This window comes from Littorina saxatilis, linkage group LG16 (assembly GCF_037325665.1).
Source record: "Littorina saxatilis isolate snail1 linkage group LG16, US_GU_Lsax_2.0, whole genome shotgun sequence".
Taxonomy (NCBI): domain Eukaryota; kingdom Metazoa; phylum Mollusca; class Gastropoda; order Littorinimorpha; family Littorinidae; genus Littorina; species Littorina saxatilis.
In genome coordinates this window covers 11,824,606-11,844,488 of record NC_090260.1, presented here as the reverse complement: position 1 = coordinate 11,844,488, position 19,883 = coordinate 11,824,606, and the positions used below count along the sequence as shown (strand labels likewise).

The 19,883-nt window shown below is 43.5% G+C and overlaps 1 protein-coding gene across 1 annotated transcript in view; it reads right to left on the bottom strand.

Moving 5' to 3' along the window:
- The window catches only part of LOC138949859 (uncharacterized), a 29,872-nt gene that overhangs the window by 2,728 nt on the left and 7,261 nt on the right, over positions 1-19,883 (bottom strand). Inside the window, exons 5-6 of the mRNA XM_070321641.1 lie at positions 14,847-14,970; positions 11,413-11,633 (exon numbers count right to left, since the gene is read on the bottom strand). Of these exons, the coding sequence (XP_070177742.1) occupies positions 11,413-11,633; positions 14,847-14,970 (345 nt within the window). The remainder of the gene's footprint in view (positions 1-11,412; positions 11,634-14,846; positions 14,971-19,883) is intronic.

The window sequence follows — 19,883 nt, the reverse complement described above, 5'->3', positions numbered from 1 at the left end:
TCTCTCTCTCTTTCTTAGTCTCTCTCTCTCTTTCTTAGTCTCTCTCTCTTTCTTAGTCTCTCTCTCTCTTTCTTAGTCTCTCTCTCTCTCTTTATTTGTCTCTCTCTCTCTCTATCTCTCTCTCTCTATTGTGTTAGGATATAAACGGTTTCGTTTTAACCGAAGTCCTGAGTCTGAGTCAGCTGCCTCTTTTCAAATAACCTTGTAAGTTAATTGTGTTCATTCTGTATAAATATGCGTTCAAAAAGTGGATTAAACATTGGACACGTGAACGTATATCACTTGGGGAACAAGCTGCATGATGTCAGTTTACTTCTCAATACGTCACCATCGCTTCATCTACTTGGGTTAACAGAGACAAGACTGTCAAACCTAAAGCATAATGATGATTCTGTTGAGATTCAGAATTATTCTTTTATAAGACGTGATGCTGCTCATCCAAATCACACGGGAATCGGTGTGTATGTGCACAACGATTGTTTTCATGTTGTAAAACGCCGGCATGACCTTGAACCACAGAGTGTAGAGTGTATTTGGCTAGAAGTAAGGCCAAACAATTCATCTCCTATTCTAGTTGGATTCTTATACAGAAATCCCGCCTGCACGGATGAATGGTTTGATGACTTTATAGATATGATGGACAAAGTCAACGTGTGCAATTGTAATATGCTATTATTGGGAGACTTTAATATTAACATGTTAGTAAACCAGTCTCAATGGCTTGACAAAACTGAATCGCTAGGTATTACTCAACTTATAAAAGAGCCCACAAGAGTAACTAGCATGTCTTCAACTCTTCTGGATCATATATACACGAACAATGATAGCATGGTTCTAAATGCTTCAACATCTAATATTTGCATGAGTGACCATAAACCCATCACGTGCACTTGGTCGTGTAAACGACCAAAGGTAATGTCAAAAGGTCATACCTATATCACGTATAGATGTTTTAAAAAATTTGACAAGTCTGCGTTTTTACTTGACTTAAGTTTGGCAAATTTCCAATTGGTGTCAAATTGTTTTGATCCTGAAGAAGCTGCATTGTTATTTGTCAGAACATTATTATCTGTTGTTGACAGACATGCTCCAATCCGCAGGAAAAGAGTTAAATTTTCGACTGTACCGAACTGGATGACAGGTGAAATTAAAGATGCTATGTTAGTTCGAGATTTTCTAAAAAAAATTAAACAGTTTGAACTTTACAAAAAAATGCGAAACAAAATTTCTGAATTGGTGAAACTTGCAAAAAAGAAATATTTTCAAAATCTTATAATAGATAAAAATGACATATGTCAAATTTGGCGTGCAATGAATCAACTGACTAGTAAATCACGCAAAGCCCCATCCTGTATTAATCCTAATATAACTGCTGATGATTGTAATAGTTACTTTCTATCTATGACCGACAATGTTCTTGATTCCTCAGCCAGTTCTGATCAGATTGGCTATAAGGTGCCTGAAGTACTCAGTCAATTTTGTAATGAGAAACTTTTGCCATCTGACTCGTTTGATATACCTGTAATCACAGTCGTTGAAGTTGGTGCACTAATTTCTAAACTAAATAACAAAAAAACAATGGACACAAACAATCTTAATTCACAAATTGTAAAAATGTCACTTCCTTATATTGTAAACAGTTTAACCCATGTATACAATCTCTCTATCAGGAAGAATGTCTTCCCATCAGTGTTTAAAACGGCTAAAGTTATTCCAGTACCAAAGTCAAAAGACACCGATAGCCTTGACAACTACAGACCGATATCTATTCTCTCTATACTGTCTAAACCCCTGGAAAAGCATATACACACCCATCTCCTTAAATATGTTGAAGAAAACAATATTTTTCATCCTTATCAATCAGGTTTTCGTCCTAAACATTCATGTCATACTGCCCTTACCCGGCTCTGTGATACCTGGCTAAAAGCAATAAACAATCGTGAAATGGTTGGAGCGGTATTCCTTGATCTCAGGAAAGCATTTGACTTAGTTGATCACGCTATTTTGTTAGACAAATTACTTATTTACCTGCAAAATAGCTCATCTGTGTCCTTTTTTACATCATATCTGTCAGATAGGAAACAAGCAGTCTACCTAAACGGTTCATATTCATCACAAGGCACTGTAAAATGTGGAGTCCCACAAGGTTCTATCCTTGGTCCCTTACTGTTTGGACTATACATTAATGATTTACCATTACACCTCAAACAAGAAAATGCTGTACTTGATCTTTTTGCGGATGACTCAACACTTCACAGCAGTAATACAGATATAAATCTCATAAGAAAAGTACTCCAAGAAAGTATAGCAAATATTAATGATTGGTGTAATTGTAACAGAATGGCACTGCATCCTAAGAAAACAAAAAGCATGTTAATAACCACAAGACAAAAACACCAGCGACAGCCTCTGAGCCTTGATCTTATGCATGGTACAGTTAGCATTGCTCAAGTCCATCAACACCGTGTGCTTGGAGTTGTAATTGATGATGAACTTAACTGGCGCTCTCACATTGATACAGTTTATAAACGAGTTTCTAGGAACCTTTTCTTACTTAACAAGCTCTGGTGCGTTGTTTCTGTGGATGCCCTCAAAATGTTTTTCCACGCACACTGTCTCTCTCACATTTGCTATGCATCTACTGTCTGGTGCAATGCCAGTGATGTTCATATAAAGAAAATAAACACACTTCACAAGAGAGGTGTAAAGTTATTAAACCGAGATCCCAATATGACTACTCAAGAAAAATACACTCAACTGAACATTCTTCCGCTACATCAGCAGTTCTTTTTAAATGCTAGTGTTTTCATGTTTAAAATGTACAACCATGAAACACCTTCATACATCCAAGACCTGTTTGAGCGTCCTCCTGGTAGAGCGAGGCTTTTGAATTATACGCTACCGCTCCCACGCATTGATTTGTATAAATCTAGTTTATCCTACTGGGGATCGCTTGTGTGGAATATACTTCCAATGTACTGTAAAACATGTCAAACCCTTTCATCTTTTAAAAAAAATGTTCGAAAATATCTTTGTCAAAAATAATTCTCTCCCTACGCTTTAAAATCATAACTGTTACTGCATAACATCTTAATCATCATTTTAATAATCAATGAACCACGTTATTATAACTAGTGTTTTGTTACTTTTAACCTGATTACAAATTCTTAGTTAATTAGTTATTCGTTTGGCTGTTCAATACATGTTATATAAATATATAATTGTAATGTATAATGTCATGTATGTCTAAAAGGGACAGGTTGGAAGATTAGGCATTGCCTAAAACCTTTATCCCTTTGTATTAAAGTTTTGAATCTGAATCTGAATCTGAATCTCTCTCTTTCTTAGTCTCTCTCTCTCTTTCTTAGTCTCTCTCTCTCTCTTTCTTAGTCTCTCTCTCTCTCTTTCTTAGTCTCTCTCTCTCTTTCTTAGTCTCTCTCTCTTTCTTAGTCTCTCTCTCTCTCTCTTTCTTAGTCTCTCTCTCTTTCTTAGTCTCTCTCTCTCTCTTTCTTAGTCTCTCTCTCTCTTTCTTAGTCTCTCTCTCTCTCCTTTTCCTAGTCTCTCTCTCTCTTTCTTAGTCTCTCTCTCTCTCTCTTTCTTAGTCTCTCTCTCTCTCTCTCTCTCTCTCTCTCTTTCTTAGTCTCTCTCTCTCTCTCTCTTTCTTAGTCTCTCAGTCTCTCTCAGTCTCTCCCTCCCCTCTCCCTCCCCCTCTCCCTCCCCTGCAAGAGGTCGGTGAAGGGAGAAACTCGATGCACCCACTGAAGTAGCGCTGTGGGTTTCCCTGAACCCACCCCGTCGTTAGAGAAATAAACGGTAAAAACCCTCTTTCAAATGTATGGGTTCAGACAAACCCGCATCGTCGTTAGAGGAATAAACGGTAAAAACCCTCTTTCAAATGTATGGGTTCAGACAAACCCGCATCGTCGGGAGTGTGTAGTCAAAAGCGGCATCCGGCAAAGGTTAATCGGTTTAGAAGAAAAAGTAAAGCAGTTTGTAATTAGCAGAGTGCCTCGATTGTTCATTTAACTAGTGATAATAAGTAGATGTGAAAACCAATAAACAACACTTCACAGCTGAGAGGCCAAAGCTTGATGTGAATGAAGGTTAACACACGAAGATTAAAAATTACGACTTTTGCGGACAAGTCGGATTTTTGGCGGGCCTTTTGAGGGGCACACATTCAAGCACACATTCAAACACGCAACATTCATGCTCACAAAACACAACCTCACAAGCACATTTCCTACAGGGACTGGGTGGCCGAGTGGTAAGTGCACTTGCCTCGGAAGCGACAGGTTGCGAATTCGACCCTGAGTCGGGCCGTAAGCAATTTTCTTCCCCCTTTCCTAGCCCAGGTGGTGGGTTCAAGTGCTAGTCTTTCGGATGAGACGAAAAACCGAAGTCCCTTCGTGTACACTACATTGGGGTGTGCACGTTAATGATCCCACGATTGACAAAAGGGTCTTTCCTGGAAAAATTGTATAGGCATAGATAAAAAAATTCCACCAAATACCCGTGTGACTTGGAATAATAGGCCGTGAAAAGTAAATATTCGCCGTAATGGCTTGAGATTTACTGGCCGATGTGAATGCGTGATATATTGTGTAAAAAAATTCCATCTCACACGGCAGAAATTAATATGTAAAGCGCTTAGAGAACGTCAAGCGCTATATAAATCTCCCCATATATCTATATATAGCTATTCTGATGAACACGTGGGGGAATTCGGGGACTGTGATTGGATGGTCTCTCCAGATTATCAAAGCATAATGCTGCGGAAGTCGGCCATTTTTCTCAATATCCAAAAGCATATTGACGAAAATGGCCGACTTTCTTATCTCGTAACTCCACACCGTAAATACCCCACTTCCCCTCTGAAGTATTGATGTACAACCCATGGCACTAACATTCATGTAGTCGTTTATAACTGAGGTTGAAAAATTCGCTTCATGACGAGACAAGCGATACCATTCACCCAAACTGAAAACTTCGCTGTCGTCTGCTCGCGTTGTACGGATTAGCTGTTCTCTTCTTCTCCCCTTGTTGCATCCTAGATCTTCAGTTGTTTCTAGTTTTCCGTTGATGTTGTGTTTACTTAAAAAGCTGTTTCAACAACTGTGTTGTGAAATCGAATGCACTTGGAGTCAGTTTTTCTTCCAAAGTCAGAAAGCGTGTAGCGGTGTGCATGTCTGCGCGAACATGATGCGCGTAAGAAGTTTGTCTGCTAGCAAAACCTGAGATCAACGCATCGACGCAAAAACTGTCATTTTGTAAGTTTGGAACAACAAATCAAGGTCATAACAGCTATATAATCGCTATTGTGTTTTCAGCGTAGCAATAGGGTCCGATATCTAGACTCGAACAAGTATAATGCGACTCGTCTTCGACTCGTCGGCATTATACTTGTCTCGTCTAAATATCGGACCCTATTGCTACGCTGAAAACACAATAGCTGTTAATATACACACACTAATACGCACATTGACAGACGGACACACATTCCCTTCCGAACAAACACACACAAACTCTCTTTTACACATAAACACACACACACACACACACACACACACACACACACACACACTTACACACACACACACACACACACACACACACACACACACACACACACACACTCTCTCTCTCTCTCTCACACACACATACTCACACATGTACGCACAAACATACGCACCCCCCCCCCACACACACACACACACATGTATTCCATCTCTCTTTCTCACATACACAAAACACACGCACATACACACAGACAGAGAGAGACACACACACACACGCGCACACACACACACACACACACGCGCGCGCGCGCGCGTACGCACACACCCACTCACAGTCGACACATAGGCACACAAAATACACTCACACCACGCGTGCGAGAGAAAGACCGCAAAGAGGGGATGACGTCATGTGCCATTGACGTCAGCCTCATGACGTCATCTTCTTGCGCGACCTGAATCCATAGACTTGGAAACTACGGAATTTCAACCCGCTTAAAGTGGCCTCGGGTGGCGTCAGATCAAAAACCGAATCCGTGGAGAACTACCGCCGTATTTAGTTTCGTATAAAATTTTGTTGAATTTCTTTCCCCAACTGTTTTGCAACAAAGGATCCTTCTTTATCATGTATTATCGGGAAGAACATTTCTCAATTTGATCTCAGTATGCATTCGTGGACCTCCAGCTTCGCTGGGATCATAATTACCGCACTTGCATACCTACACGTTGCCGACCAGTTATCACTGAGATACATATAGGTTACACACTCCGAGTTCTGATTATCTTGCATAATTTCTAGAGGGTCAATTTTCATGTATTACCAAGCCTTTGGCGAGGTAATACCTGAAAATCGACCCGAGGGAAAATATGCAAGATATTCAGGACGAGGTGTGTAAGCTATTTATCCCATTACTCCGACGTTTTCATTAAAAACACTTACTTTTTCCACTAAAACCTGCCCGTGCCTGTTTTCAGCTTGCCAAAAGCCTCCGCAGTCGAAATTCATGTCAATGAATTCATGCGCAAAGCTAGTTTCCATTTGTCAGCATAATGGACGGCGTCATTCGACTTGTATGTGGACATTCAGTCATTCATATTGCTTATAAAAAGGTCTGCTATCTGCTTTTACATTTTAAAAGTCATTTTAAAATATCCCTGTGTATATTTGACATCGGCTTTCGTTATACTCAATTCGGCATACCGGGTTTATATTTTTACCAGAATTGCGCACAATAATGGCAGCGCAACAAATTCAGTTCGGGCCGTGCTGGTTTGATCGTTGACCCAAGTCAGTTCGCATGCAGTGTTACTGTTTGTCAGTCGGGGATAGAAATGTTGGCTGTCATCGCGCTGTTCTGTTTTGGTTTTCACACGTGGATCACTTACATATTCAGTCGTCGGGTTTAGGTGAGCCAAAGCTTCAATACTTCGCCTGTTGTAGACGTTAAGCAATAAAGCTTGGAAGTTGTATGTCGGCACTGAGAGTCGGTCGCGGTACATCGCTTTCTACTTTGTCCCGGTCTTGAGTTTGAACACCTAAGGTTGGATACATCTAACACCTCACATCCTCTTCTCTTCCCCATATATCTTAACTGTATCTCCAACTTCTTTTCGTCTTCTTCTTTTCATGTTGGAGCCACTCCCTCATTTGTCGTTGAACCCCGCAGTTGACTCGACTCGGATTCACACAAGCCCGTCTAGCAGACGACAGTTCGAACAGTCTTGAACAGCACGGTTGCAAGCAGATTTAGCTATATTTAGCCATACACTTAAAGCCAAAGCAAATAACCAAATGAGAAAACCTAACGTTTGATTTGACTTCATGGTGAGTCTTCTGATAATTTTGTTTGCGTTGGAATGGATCTCAACGGGTTCCCAGCTGCGACAACTTTTAAATTCCAGAGTTATGCACCGCAGGCATGCCTTCGACAATCGATGTCAGTTTCAGATTGAGTTTTCGAACTACCAGGTGACTGGGGTGTGTTTTGATCGTCCCTTGATCCCACTCGCGATACTCGTTGAACATGCCTTTGACCATGCAGTCGCTTCAGCCACCGAAATATCTCGACCCCGCTCTTTAAATCCACGCAGAATGTGCGTATCGTATGAAGTATTCTTTATTTTCTCAATATTGACACATATAGGCCTGTACCTATACGTGATATTGACTTTGACACCACAACATATTTCAGTCGTATGTTGAAAAAAGTAGTCCATCTGTAAACTTTGAATATGCAGATGACCTCTATAAATTATTCAATTCAATCAAAGACAATGACTAATGACAGTTGAGATCGAAACTCGGTTGTGATGGGATATCCATGTGGTTGTGATGGAATATTCAGAATAATCACTTCCTCAGCTAACAGAGACAAAGTGGCAGGTCATGGGATAAAACCAAATATACACCTTTGTCATCATTATCACGAGTTTTCATTCATAAATCTCATGTTCCCCATGTAACAAATCGAGGTGGTGAATGGTTTGAGCTTCAGGTGAAACGTGGATTGTAAGCATTCATTCTCAAAGACCCAATCAAGGTTGATGGTTACCGCTGCGACTCATAGTCAATTTGCAACTTATCTCTTTAATCGCAAAATCAACAACAAAAAGTCTTAAAAAACTTGAAAGAAAAGGAATATGCACAAACTTACTGAATAAGAAGGAAGCTCTGTGCATTTTCAGTCTGGAACAAAATCTACGAACACGTTACGTTTGACGTCACAGACAAGTATGACGTGTTATCTCGAGCTTCTGACACTTTGGGGCCCTGGAAATGGCGTCCTGGAAATTACGTTCAGAATGATGCGCGCGCTCACAAGTTGCACGTGTCAAGCTTACAGTTTTGCTGCCAAACACGAACGTGCAAGGAGAAAACATAGAGTACAGATATATACTTTGGAGGGGTGGATGTAATCTGCACTGAATTCTGGACATTCGAATTCAAAATGAAATTCATTACCCAATGAATTCATGTCACAACATCTCCATAGCCTATCTTCCCGATTCATTTGCAAGTTTGTGACAGCTGCATCTCAAGTTGATAAGTGCAACTACATATTTATCTGGTTAAGGGGGTAATGTAACTGTCCTTTCCAAAATTCGACTTAAAACTTCAATATATTAAACATGCCCTCAATTCAGGCGCTTCATGCCCTCAATTCACGCCCTTAATTCAGGCGCTTCATGCCCTCAATTCAGGCGCTTCACGCCCTCAATTCAGGCACTTCATGCCCTCAGTTCAGGCGCTTCATGCCCTCAATTCTGGCGCTTCATGCCCTCAATTCCGGTGCTTCACGCCCTCAATTCAGGCGCTTCACGCCCTCAATTCAGGCCCTCAATTCAGGCACTTCACGCCCTCAATTAAGGCGCTTCATGCCCTCAATTCAGGCGCTTCATGCCCTCAATTCAGGCGCTTCACACCCTCAATTCAGGCGCTTCACACCCTCAATTCAGGCGCTTCACGCCCTCAATTCAGGCGCTTCACGCCCTCAATTCAGGCGCTTCACGCCATCAATTCAGGCGCTTCATGCCCTCAATTCAGGCGCTTCACGCCCTCAATTCAGGCACTTCACGCCCTCAATTAAGGCACTTCATGCCCTCAATTCAGGCGCTTCATGCCCTCAATTCAGGCGCTTCATGCCCTCAATTCAGGCGCTTCATGCCCTCAATTCAAGCGCTTCATGCCCTCAATTCAGGTGCTTCATGCCCTCAATTCTAGCACTTCATGCCCTCAATTCAGGTGCTTCACGCCCTCAATTCAGGCGCTTCATGCCCTCAATTCAAGCGCTTCATGCCCTCAATTCAAGCGCTTCATGCCCTCAATTCAGGCTCTTCACGCCCTCAATTCAGGCGCTCCATGCCCTCAATTCAAGCGCTTCATGCCCTCAATTCAAGCGCTTCATGCCCTCAATTCAGGCTCTTCACGCCCTCAATTCAGGCGCTCCATGCCCTCAATTCAGGCGCTTCACGCCCTCAATTAAGGCACTTCATGCCCTTAATTCAGGCGCTTCACGCCCCCAATTCAGGCGCTTCACGCCCTCAATTCAGGCACTTCATGCCCTCAATTCAGGCGCTTCACGCCCTCAATTCAGGCGCTTCATGCCCTCAATTCAAGCGCTTCATGCCCTCAATTCAGGTGCTTCATGCCCTCAATTCAAGCGCTTCATGCCCTCAATTCAGGTGCTTCACGCCCTCAATTCAGGCGCTTCATGCCCTCATCAATTCAAGCGCTTCATGCCCTCAATTCAAGCGCTTCATGCCCTCAATTCAGGCTCTTCACGCCCTCAATTCAGGCGCTCCATGCCCTCAATTCAGGCGCTTCACGCCCTCAATTAAGGCACTTCATGCCCTCAATTCAGGCGCTTCACGCCCTCAATTCAGGCGCTCCATGCCCTCAATTCAGGCGCTTCACGCCCTCAATTAAGGCACTTCATGCCCTCAATTCAGGCGCTTAATGCCCTCAATTCAAGCGCTTCATGCCCTCAATTCAGGCGCTTCATGCCCTCAATTCACGCGCTTCATGCCCTCAATTAAGGCACTTCATGCCCATAATTCAAGCGCTCCATGCCCTCAATTCAAGCGCTTTATGCCCTCAATTCAGGCTCTCCATGCCCTCAATTCAGGCGCTTCATGACCTCAATTCAGGCGCTTCATGCCCTCAATTCGGCGCTTCATGCCCTCAATTCAGGCGCTTCATGCCCTCAATTAAGGCGCTTCATGCCCTCAATTCAGGCGTTTCATTCCCTCAATTCAGGCGCTTCATGCCCTTAATTCAGGCTCTTCACGCCGTCAAGTTTGTGCAAAAGAGTGTGGGTGGGCCCTCCCTTCCTTATGATCCTGGATCCGCCCTTGCACTGTCTAGACATTATAAGATGTTTGGTGTCTTGTTGACAGACCAGCTTTTTTGTTGGTCCAAGGGGACCATATCGTCTTTTGTTTCATCTTTATCTACCAAGGCTCCCCGAGGACCAACAACAAAATGCTGGTCTGACAACAAGCCACCAAACATCGTTTTTGTCATCATTTTGGTTGTGCAACAAAATGCACAATAACCCACAGGGAGACGAATTTTTAGAATCCAACTCTGGGCCACAAAGCATCGTCACAGTAGCACGAGATAACACGTCAAACTTATTTGTGACGTCAAACGTAGCTTGTTGACGCTTTACTTCCAGTCTGAAAATGTACAGAGCTGCGATCATACCTGTGAGTTCAGTAAGTGTTGAGCATATTTCTTTTCTTTTAAGTGTTTATGACTTTTCGTTGTGGATTTTGCGATTACAGAGATAAGTTGCAAATTGACCATGAGTCGCCGCGGTAATTATCAACATTGATTGGGTCTTTGAGAGTGAATGCTTACAATCGTTGTCCTCGGAAACACAAATTCAAAGCCGCGATGGTTCCACACATCAAACAATCAGCCTGATTGGCTTTTACTTTGACAATCCACGTTTCACATGAAAGCTCAAACCCATTCACAACCTCGAGTTATTGCATGCGGAACATGAGATTTATTTACCAGGTGTTTGTGAATGAAAACTCGTGAAAATGATGACAATACGTCATGTCAACTCATTCTGTTGTTTGAATAAGGTAGGGAAATGAATGCCCTTTCCAGGCATATACTTGGTATTACAATCAACAGCCTCATCAGAAAGACCTGCTCTCAAACGCATCTGCCTAGTTTGTTGTTATGATGGGAAGCATAGAATGTAATAATGCTGGAAACATGTCGGTGTCTCCAAATATCAGTTCGGTCTTAAGTGTTTCTATAATAATATTCCAAAATAAAATTGCTTCTACTACAGAATACATTCTATATTGACTTGTATTCCTAGAGATTATAGTGTAAATAAACAGTCGCCAGTGATTGGTGTTAGTTACAAGCGCTTACCGCAGTTGTCACTAATGTAGTTGTTCATGGGATCCACAGCCGAGGTGTCGCCATCACATACAGACGTCAGACAGTCGTAATAGTAGTCAGCCAGGGACGTGTCAGACGTTGCCAGGCACTCGGCTTGCGATGGATCAGCAAAGATGGCCACGCACTCCATCGCGGCTTGCTCTTTGTATTGACAGCTTGTGAATTTGCTGGCCAGATCCTTGCAGGTTGCACTGCAACATTGACATCAAGTCAATGCTCATCCCGATCGCATTCATGAGCAAGGTTTCTAGGGAAAATGTAACTTTAAATTCATACACTGGATTATTCCAGTGTACAGAATGCACGGCGAGAAACCACATTCATAAAGTAGGAAATGTAAGTTAACATAGTGCGTAGGAAAACACATTGTACAAGAAATGAGGTTGATCGGAGATAAATAGGTCATAATATATCATGCTGCTGAACAATGTTTAAAGGGAGGTAATGCGTGTGTTGCGTGCAATGACTGAGTAGCGGAAAATAGTATTTTCATGATAAGGGTTTGTTCTCATGGTGAGAGACACAGCCTAGCAGATTGCTAGGAAGCTATTTGAGAAAACGAGGAAAAATGTGGAAAATGCGAAGTAAATTCAGACAGGCATAATGCTAGGAAGCTGTGGGCATGTCCTGAGAGTAGCGGCTGATTGGTGCCTGAGAGTAGCGGCTGATTGGTGCCTGAGAGTAGCGGCTGATTGGTGCCTGAGAGTAGCGGCTGATTGGTGCCTGAGAGTAGCGGCTGATTGGTGCCTGTGCCAGTATGTGAAAGCACGAGAGGGTATTTGTAATCACGCTAAATATCAACTGGGAGGAATGACAAGGCGAGCAAATTGAAACGTGTTTTTTTTAGATGATAGTGTAAACGAACTTTCTCCCCCAAGTTATATACTCTTCAACAAAAGTTAAGGATCACTTTTTACAAGCACGCCACACAAAACAGACAAGACCGAATTCTTCTTCTTTTTTTAAATTATTTAATTGAACAACCAAGGAGTAATGACAAACAAAGCAAAGATCGAACGCGGCAGCGACAATTTAGCTAGAGTGTGTCAAACGTGACAACCCTCGAAAATGGAATTCACAACAATGGGAATCAGTGTCAATAACGCGTGTGCCCTCCGTTATGTGCCAGGCAGTCAACACATCGTTGGGCATGGAGTGGATCAGGTTGCATATGAGTGCTCTGGGAACTCCATTCCACTCCTGCTGGAGCCATTGCAGCAGTTGACCCAGATTGGCAGGAGGAGGGTGATGTTGCTGTACCCGACGACAAAGCTCGTCTCACATGTGCTCTTTTTTGGGTTCAGGTCCGGGCTGTTGGCTGGCCACAACATCCTGTTGACCCTGGCCTGCTGGATGAAGGTGTTTATAGCTGCAGAGCAATGGGGCGTTGTCATCCTGAAGAATCATCGCACGAGGACCGATCGCTTGGAGGGCTGGAACGACCAGGGGTTGCAGGATCTCATTCTGGTAGCGGACACCGGTCAAGTTGCCCACTACATGGTACGGAGGTGTCCTTAGACGTGTGCTGATCCCTCCCCAGACCATCACAGAGCCTCCGCCAAAAAGCTGTCGTTCCAGAACAGTGCCTTCTGCGAAGCGCTCTCCGCGACGCCTCCACACTCGGATGCGACCATCAGCAGGTTCCAAGCAAAAGCGGGACTCATCTGTAAACAACACCTGAGCCCACTGCTGACGTTGCCACCTCACATGTTGAGTGCACCAGGCTCGGCGAGCTGCTCGGTGATTAGCAGTCAGGGTTGTTCCTCGGACTGGACGCCTTGCACGCAAGCCAAAGTTGTGAAAGCGGTTTCGGATCGTCTGACCACTAACAACAGTGTTGGTGGTAGCTTGTAGGCGTTGCCTAATGTTGTTTGCCGTAGCCATTCTTTGTTCATGGCCTGCCTCTGAATGAAGCGATCCTCTCTGTGTGTGGTAACTCTGGGCCGACCAGAACGTTGTCGCTCCTGCACTCTTCCAGTTGCTTGGAATCTCTGTTTTAGTCTGATGATGACAGAGGGAGCCACTGCAAGCCTCTGGGCCACTTGCCTAGGAGCAACACCGTCTTGTAGCCATCCTATTGCCCTTCCTCTATCCAAATCGCTCAGTTTTCTTCGTGGGGGCATGTTGCTACTGTGCATAATTGTGTCAGCGTGTCAACCTTTAAACACAAGCTGGTGAGCGATGTTCATAGCCAGGACCCTGTTGTAGCACGTGCATCACAACATTTTGCCCTGGCATGCGTTCCGCAAATTTCATGGGGCTATAGAAAATTAAAAAAACCTTTTTCTTCCAAAATGCAGAAGCTTTTGAGAAGTCCCACAAAGGGAAATAACTCTGCCTGCCAAACAAAATTCTAGGTCAAGACTCATTGTTCATTTGTTAATTCAAACACATTAATCTTTTAATTATTATGTCGATGTTTAATTTGTTGGCAATTTTTTTATAATTAGATCCGTTTTTTCAACCGATCCTTAACTTTTTTTGAAGAGTGTATTTAGATTTCAAGCGCGTTCTGACCTAGTAAATACAGCAAGTGTTGCCAAGACGTGTACGTGTCGAGATGACATCACCCTCACACGTACTAGACATGTGTTGGTCCAGATTCACAACCCCTGGGACTACAACAAGTGGCAGACGGTTTTTTTTTTGCATTCTGTATATTGTATGCATGTATGATTGAGTATATCTTATTGTTCTTGAGGAGTTACCACAAGGAAGTTCTCGGCAAAACTGTGCCACCCATGTTTTCCTGCATGTATTCGTGGTTTCCGAGTCCTGCGATTGTTGCTGTTAGCTCAGGATCTTCATCGTGTGCATGTATGCGCACAGTGGTGTTCGGACACCTGAAACAGTTTGCAAACGTTGATTCTTGGAATCACAGAGTCCGAGCCCACGCCGATAGCAACTAACTGGTTTCAAGCGGGATACCGACTAAGTCATGTCCCAGCGGAGAGTCACTTTAATAAAAGAAAGCACGTACAAGCTTATGTTTGATACTTTTCTACGTTGTGTTTTGTGTGTACGCAACGCTTACGTGTCTGAAACTGCCTTTAAGTTATCACATTTACTTGGACACTTGCACGATTCACTGTGACTAAAACGTGTGTCAAGTCCTTCTCTCTTTGGTGCAAATAAATCCACCACAGTCAGCTATTACTGCCTGGAAACCAGCACATACAATTCCGCTTTCGCTTGCCCTTCCTTCGCCTTTTCATGCCAGTTTGTACAGACGAAGAACATTTACAACAAATTTAGACGAAACCAGTTACTAGTTGACGTCGACGAGTAGAAGACGAGTGCAATGATGTATACTGAGCCGCGGACACGTTTGATTATGACATGAGACCATTCCAGTTTAGTTTAGAAAACAAATAGCCATGTTTGAATAAAATGTTGTGACTTACCTCTGAACGACATTGTCGTGATTCAGCACGATGTAACTGACGAGCGCGTCATCAGTCATATTCCCTTGCCCCGAAAAGAGGGTCGTCATCGCATTGTTCATGGCGTCAGTTGTTGTCTCGTCCCCTACATGATATGAAAGCACATGGACACGTTTTTAAACGTGGGGCGTCAGAGAGAGAATTGAATTGAATTGAATGGAACTTTATATTTCAAGGGTGACAGTAATCGCAATGCCAACCTGCTTTTTCTTTATCCGGCTTACTGCATAACACATCAATATAATCAACATGTACAGCAATCAACAAGACATTTCAAATGCATTATATGATGCATTGGCAATGATGGAAAATTATAACACATTTTGTGTTTGCCTAATAACTGCACTTTGTGCATTGTGTAGAATCATGTGGTTCAATACAATCAGATAGTACTAATACTTTATCATGTGGTTCAATACAATCAGAGAGTACTAATACTTTATCATGTGGTTCAATACAATCAGAGAGTACTAATACTTTATCATGTGGTTCAATACAATCAGATAGTACTAATACTTTATCATGTGATTCAATACAATCAGATAGTACTTATACTTTATCATGTGGTTCAATACAATCAGATAGTACTAATACTTTATCATGTGGTTCAATACAATCAGAGAGTACTAATACCGTATCATGTGGTTCAATACAATCAGATAGTACTAATACGTTATCATGTGGTTCAATACAATCAGGTAATACTAATACTTTATCATGTGGTTCAATACAATCAGATAGTACTAATACGTTATCATGTGGTTCAATACAATCAGGTAATACTAATACTTTATCATGTGGTTCAATGCAATCAGAGAGTACTAATACCGTATCATGTGGTTCAATACAATCAGATAGTACCAATATTTTAGCAGCTACACAATAATTGTACTTACAAGTTGTGCGAGAGATACAGTGTGACATGGTTCTTGAAAGTTGTTTCATTGGTTTGTGACTTAAATACATCAGGAATGAAGTTCCACATAAGGCCCCACGAATATGAGAGACTGAACTTGTACAGGTCAATTCTTTGGGTTTGAATAATCCATGTGTTTTATGTTATCCCAGCGAAGCTGGAGGTATCCCGTGAACGCTATACTGTAATCGATTTGAGAAATGTGCACACCGAATAATACATGATAAAGAAGGATTCGTTGTGCCCGGCTACGTGCTACAGTTGGAGATGGAAGTTCACCAAAAATGGGGACCATACTAACAAAAATACGGTGGGTAAAATAGGCGCCCCCATTTTTTCAGCAAACGCCACCCCAGGCCGCTTTGGACGGGTAGAAATTCCGTAGTTTCCAAGTCTATGGATAAAGCTCGCGTAAGAAGAATACGTCACGGTCGAAAGTCTTTGACGTCAATTAATGCATCATGACGTCATGCCTCCCTGTAGTCTTTCTCTCTCGCGCAGTGTGTGTGTTTGTGTTCATTTTGTGCACATGTGTTAGTGTTACTGTGTGTGTGTGTGTGTGTGTGTGTGTGTGTGTGTATTTGTGTGTGTGTGTGCGCGCACGCGTGAATGAGTCTGTACTCGTATGTGTGTGGTGTGTGTGTATTTGTGTGTGTGTGTGTGTGTGTGTGTGCGTGCGCACGCGTGCATGAGTCTGTACTAGTGTGTGTGTAAGTGTGTGTGTGGGCATAAGTGTATGTGTGTGCGTGTATGTGTGTTTGTTTGTAAAGGTGTGCATGTTCGTCTGTCCATATGTGCGAATGGGTGTGTGTTTTGTGTGTATGAAGTTTTTTGTTAGAGAGTGAGTGAGTGAGTGTGTGTGTGTGTGTGTGTCTTGGTGTGTGTGTGTGTGTTTGAGAGAGAGAGAGAGTGTGTGTGTGTGAATGTGTGTGTGCATGAGTTTGTGTGTATGTTTGTGTGTGCATGAGTGTGTATATGTGTTTGTTTGTAAAGGTGTGTGTGTCCGACTGTCTATGTGCGTATTTGTTTGCTCAACGCCCAGCCGCGACCACGAAGGGCCATATCAGGGCGGTGCTACTTTGACATATAACGTGCGCCACACACAAGACAGAAGTCGCAGCACAGGCTTCATGTCTCACCCAGTCACATTATTCTGACACCGGACCAACCAGTCCTAGCACTAACCCCATAATGCCAGACGCCAGGCGGAGCAGCCAATAGATTGCCAATTTTAAAGTCTTAGGTATGACCCGGCCGGGGTTCGAACCCACGACCTCCCGATCACGGGGCGGACGCCTTACCACTAGGCCAACCGTGCCGGTCTATGTGCGTATAAGTGTGTGTTATGTGTGTATGAGATTTGTGTCAGTCAATGTGTGTGTGTGTGTGTGTGCGTGCGTATGTACAGTGTGGGTGTGGGTGTTTGTTTGTTTGTTTGTTTGCTTAACGCCCAGCCGACCACGAAGGGCCATATCAGGGCGGTGCTGCTTTGACATATAACGTGCGCCACACACAAGACAGAAGTCGCAGCACAGGCTTCATGTCTCACCCAGTCACATTATTCTGACACCGGACCAACCGGAGTGTGTGTGTGTGTGTGAATGTGTGTGTGCATGAGTTTGTGTGTTTGTTTGTGTGTGTATATATGTTTGTTTGTAAAGGTGTGTGTGTCCGTCTGTCTATGTGCGTATTTGTTTGTTTGTTTCCATAATTATCAGGGCGGTGCTGCTTTGAGATATAACGTGCGCCACACAAAAGGCAGAAGTCGCAGCACAGGCTTCATGTCTCACCCAGTCACATTATTCTGACACCGGACCAACCAGTCCTAGCATGCACTAACCCCATAATGCCAGCCGCCAGGCGGAGCACCCACTAGATTGCCAATTTTAAAGTCTTAGGTATGACCCGGCCTGGGTTCTAACCCACGACCTCCCGATCACGGGGCGGACGCCTTACCACTAGGCCAACCGTGTATGTGCGTATGAGTGTGTGTATTGTGTGTATGAGATTTGTGTGAGTCAATGTGTGTGTGTGTGTGTGTGTGTGTGTGTCTGTGGGTGTGTGCGTGCGTACATGCGTGCGTATGTACATGTGTGTGTGTGTTTGTGTGTGTTTGTGTGGGTGTCTGTTTGTACAAGAGATAAAGAGAGAGAGAAAGAGAGAGAGAAAGAGAGAGAGAAAGAGAGAGAGAGTGGGTGGGTTGGTTTGTGTTTGTGCGTGTGCGTAAGTGTATGTGTGTGTGTATGTGTGTTTGTTTGTAAAGGTGTGTATGTCCGTCTGTCTATATGTGCGTATGGGGGTGTGTTTTGTGTGTACAGTGAAGTGTGTGTGAGAGAGTGAGTGAGTGCGTGTGAGTGAGTGTGTATGTGTGTACGTGTGTAACTTGGGTGTGTGTTTGTGTGTTCGTGTGTGTGTGTGTGTGTGTGTTTGAGAGAGAGAGAGAGAGAGAGAGAGAGAGAGAGAGAGAGAGAGAGAGAGAGAGAGAGAGAGAGAGAGAGAGGTTTGTCTTTCGCTGGGGTATGCAGTGCCTTGGCGTTGCACATCTACTTAATTATTATTATTATTATTATTATTATTATTATTATTATTATTATTATTATTATTAATCCCCGAATCCCCGAATTATTACCAATCCCCGCTTCGCTTTTGCAGAGCCGCCACTGCTACTCTCAGCGCTACGTTGTGGCCACGCTTGAGACCCAGGCCTTCCAAATCCTGGGCAGTCACATTTCTCAGCACATTGAGGGTGTTCAACTCCTCATCCTGGAGAACTTTAACCACCGTTAAAGGCAGATCTGTCGCCCACGCTCCAAATTCGAAGTCCATATTGTAGTAAGAAATAGTTGGCATATGCCCGCTGCGCCGCGCTGGTAAGGACTGACCACAATGTGTTGCTCTCCCGTTCTTATAGACCCCCGCTGATGCATCACACGTGCAAGCCCCCCGGCAACATGGACATTGCGGCTGGGCTCTTCTCCTTGACTTTCTCAAGTCCTCCTCTCCCCTCTCTTTCTAATTACGGGCCCAAGTGTTGATATCCTGCTTTACTACCCTCTCTTCCCTACCTGCTTACACTGATCCCTTTAGGTCTACCTCAAGTATCTAACATCCTCCTCCTCCACCCGCGGCTAATCTGTCTCGTTTAAATAGAGTTTATCTGACGCTGTCCGCTCTATCTAAACTCACACTTATTATTATTATCCCAGCGAAGCTGGAGGTATCCCGTGAACGCTATACTGTAATCGACTTGAGAAATGTGCATACCGAATAATACATGATAAAGAAGGATTCTTTGTGCCCGGCTACGTGCTACAGGTGGAGATGGAAGTTCACCAAAAATTTGGACCATACTAACAAAAATACGGTGGGTGCAATAGTCGCCCCCATTTTTTCAGCAAACGCCACCCAAGGCCGTTTTGGACGGGTAGAAATTCCGTAGTTTCCAAGTCTATGGATAAAGCTCGCGTAAGAAGAATACGTCACGGTCGAAAGTCTTTGACGTCAATTAATGCATCATGACGTCATGCCTCCCTGAAGTCTTTCTCTCTCGCGCAGTGTGTGTGTTTGTGTTCATTTTGTGCACATGTGTTAGTGTTACTGTTTGTGTGTTTGTGTGTGTGTGTGTGTGTGTGTGTGCGCACGCGTGCATGAGTCTGTACTCGTATGTGTGTGGTGTGTGTGTGTATTTGTGTGTGTGTGTGTGTGCGCGCACGCGTGCATGAGTCTGTACTCGTGTGTGTGTAAATGTGTGTGTGGGTATAAGTGTATGTGTGTGCGTGTATGTGTGTTTGTTTGTAAAGGTGTGTATGTCCGTCTGTCCATATGTGCGTATGGGTGTGTGTTTTGTGTGTATGAAGTTTTTTGTGAGAGTGAGTGCGTGTTAGTGAGTGTGTGTATGTGTGTGTGTGTGACTTGGGGTGTGTGTTTGTGTGTGTGTGCGTGTGCGTGTGTGTGTGTGTGTTTGAGAGAGAGAGAGAGAGTGTGTGTGTGTGTGTGTGTGTGTGTGTGTGTGTGTGTGTGAATGTGTGTGTGTGCATGAGTTTGTGTGTGTGTTTGTGTGTGTATGAGTGTGTATATGTGTT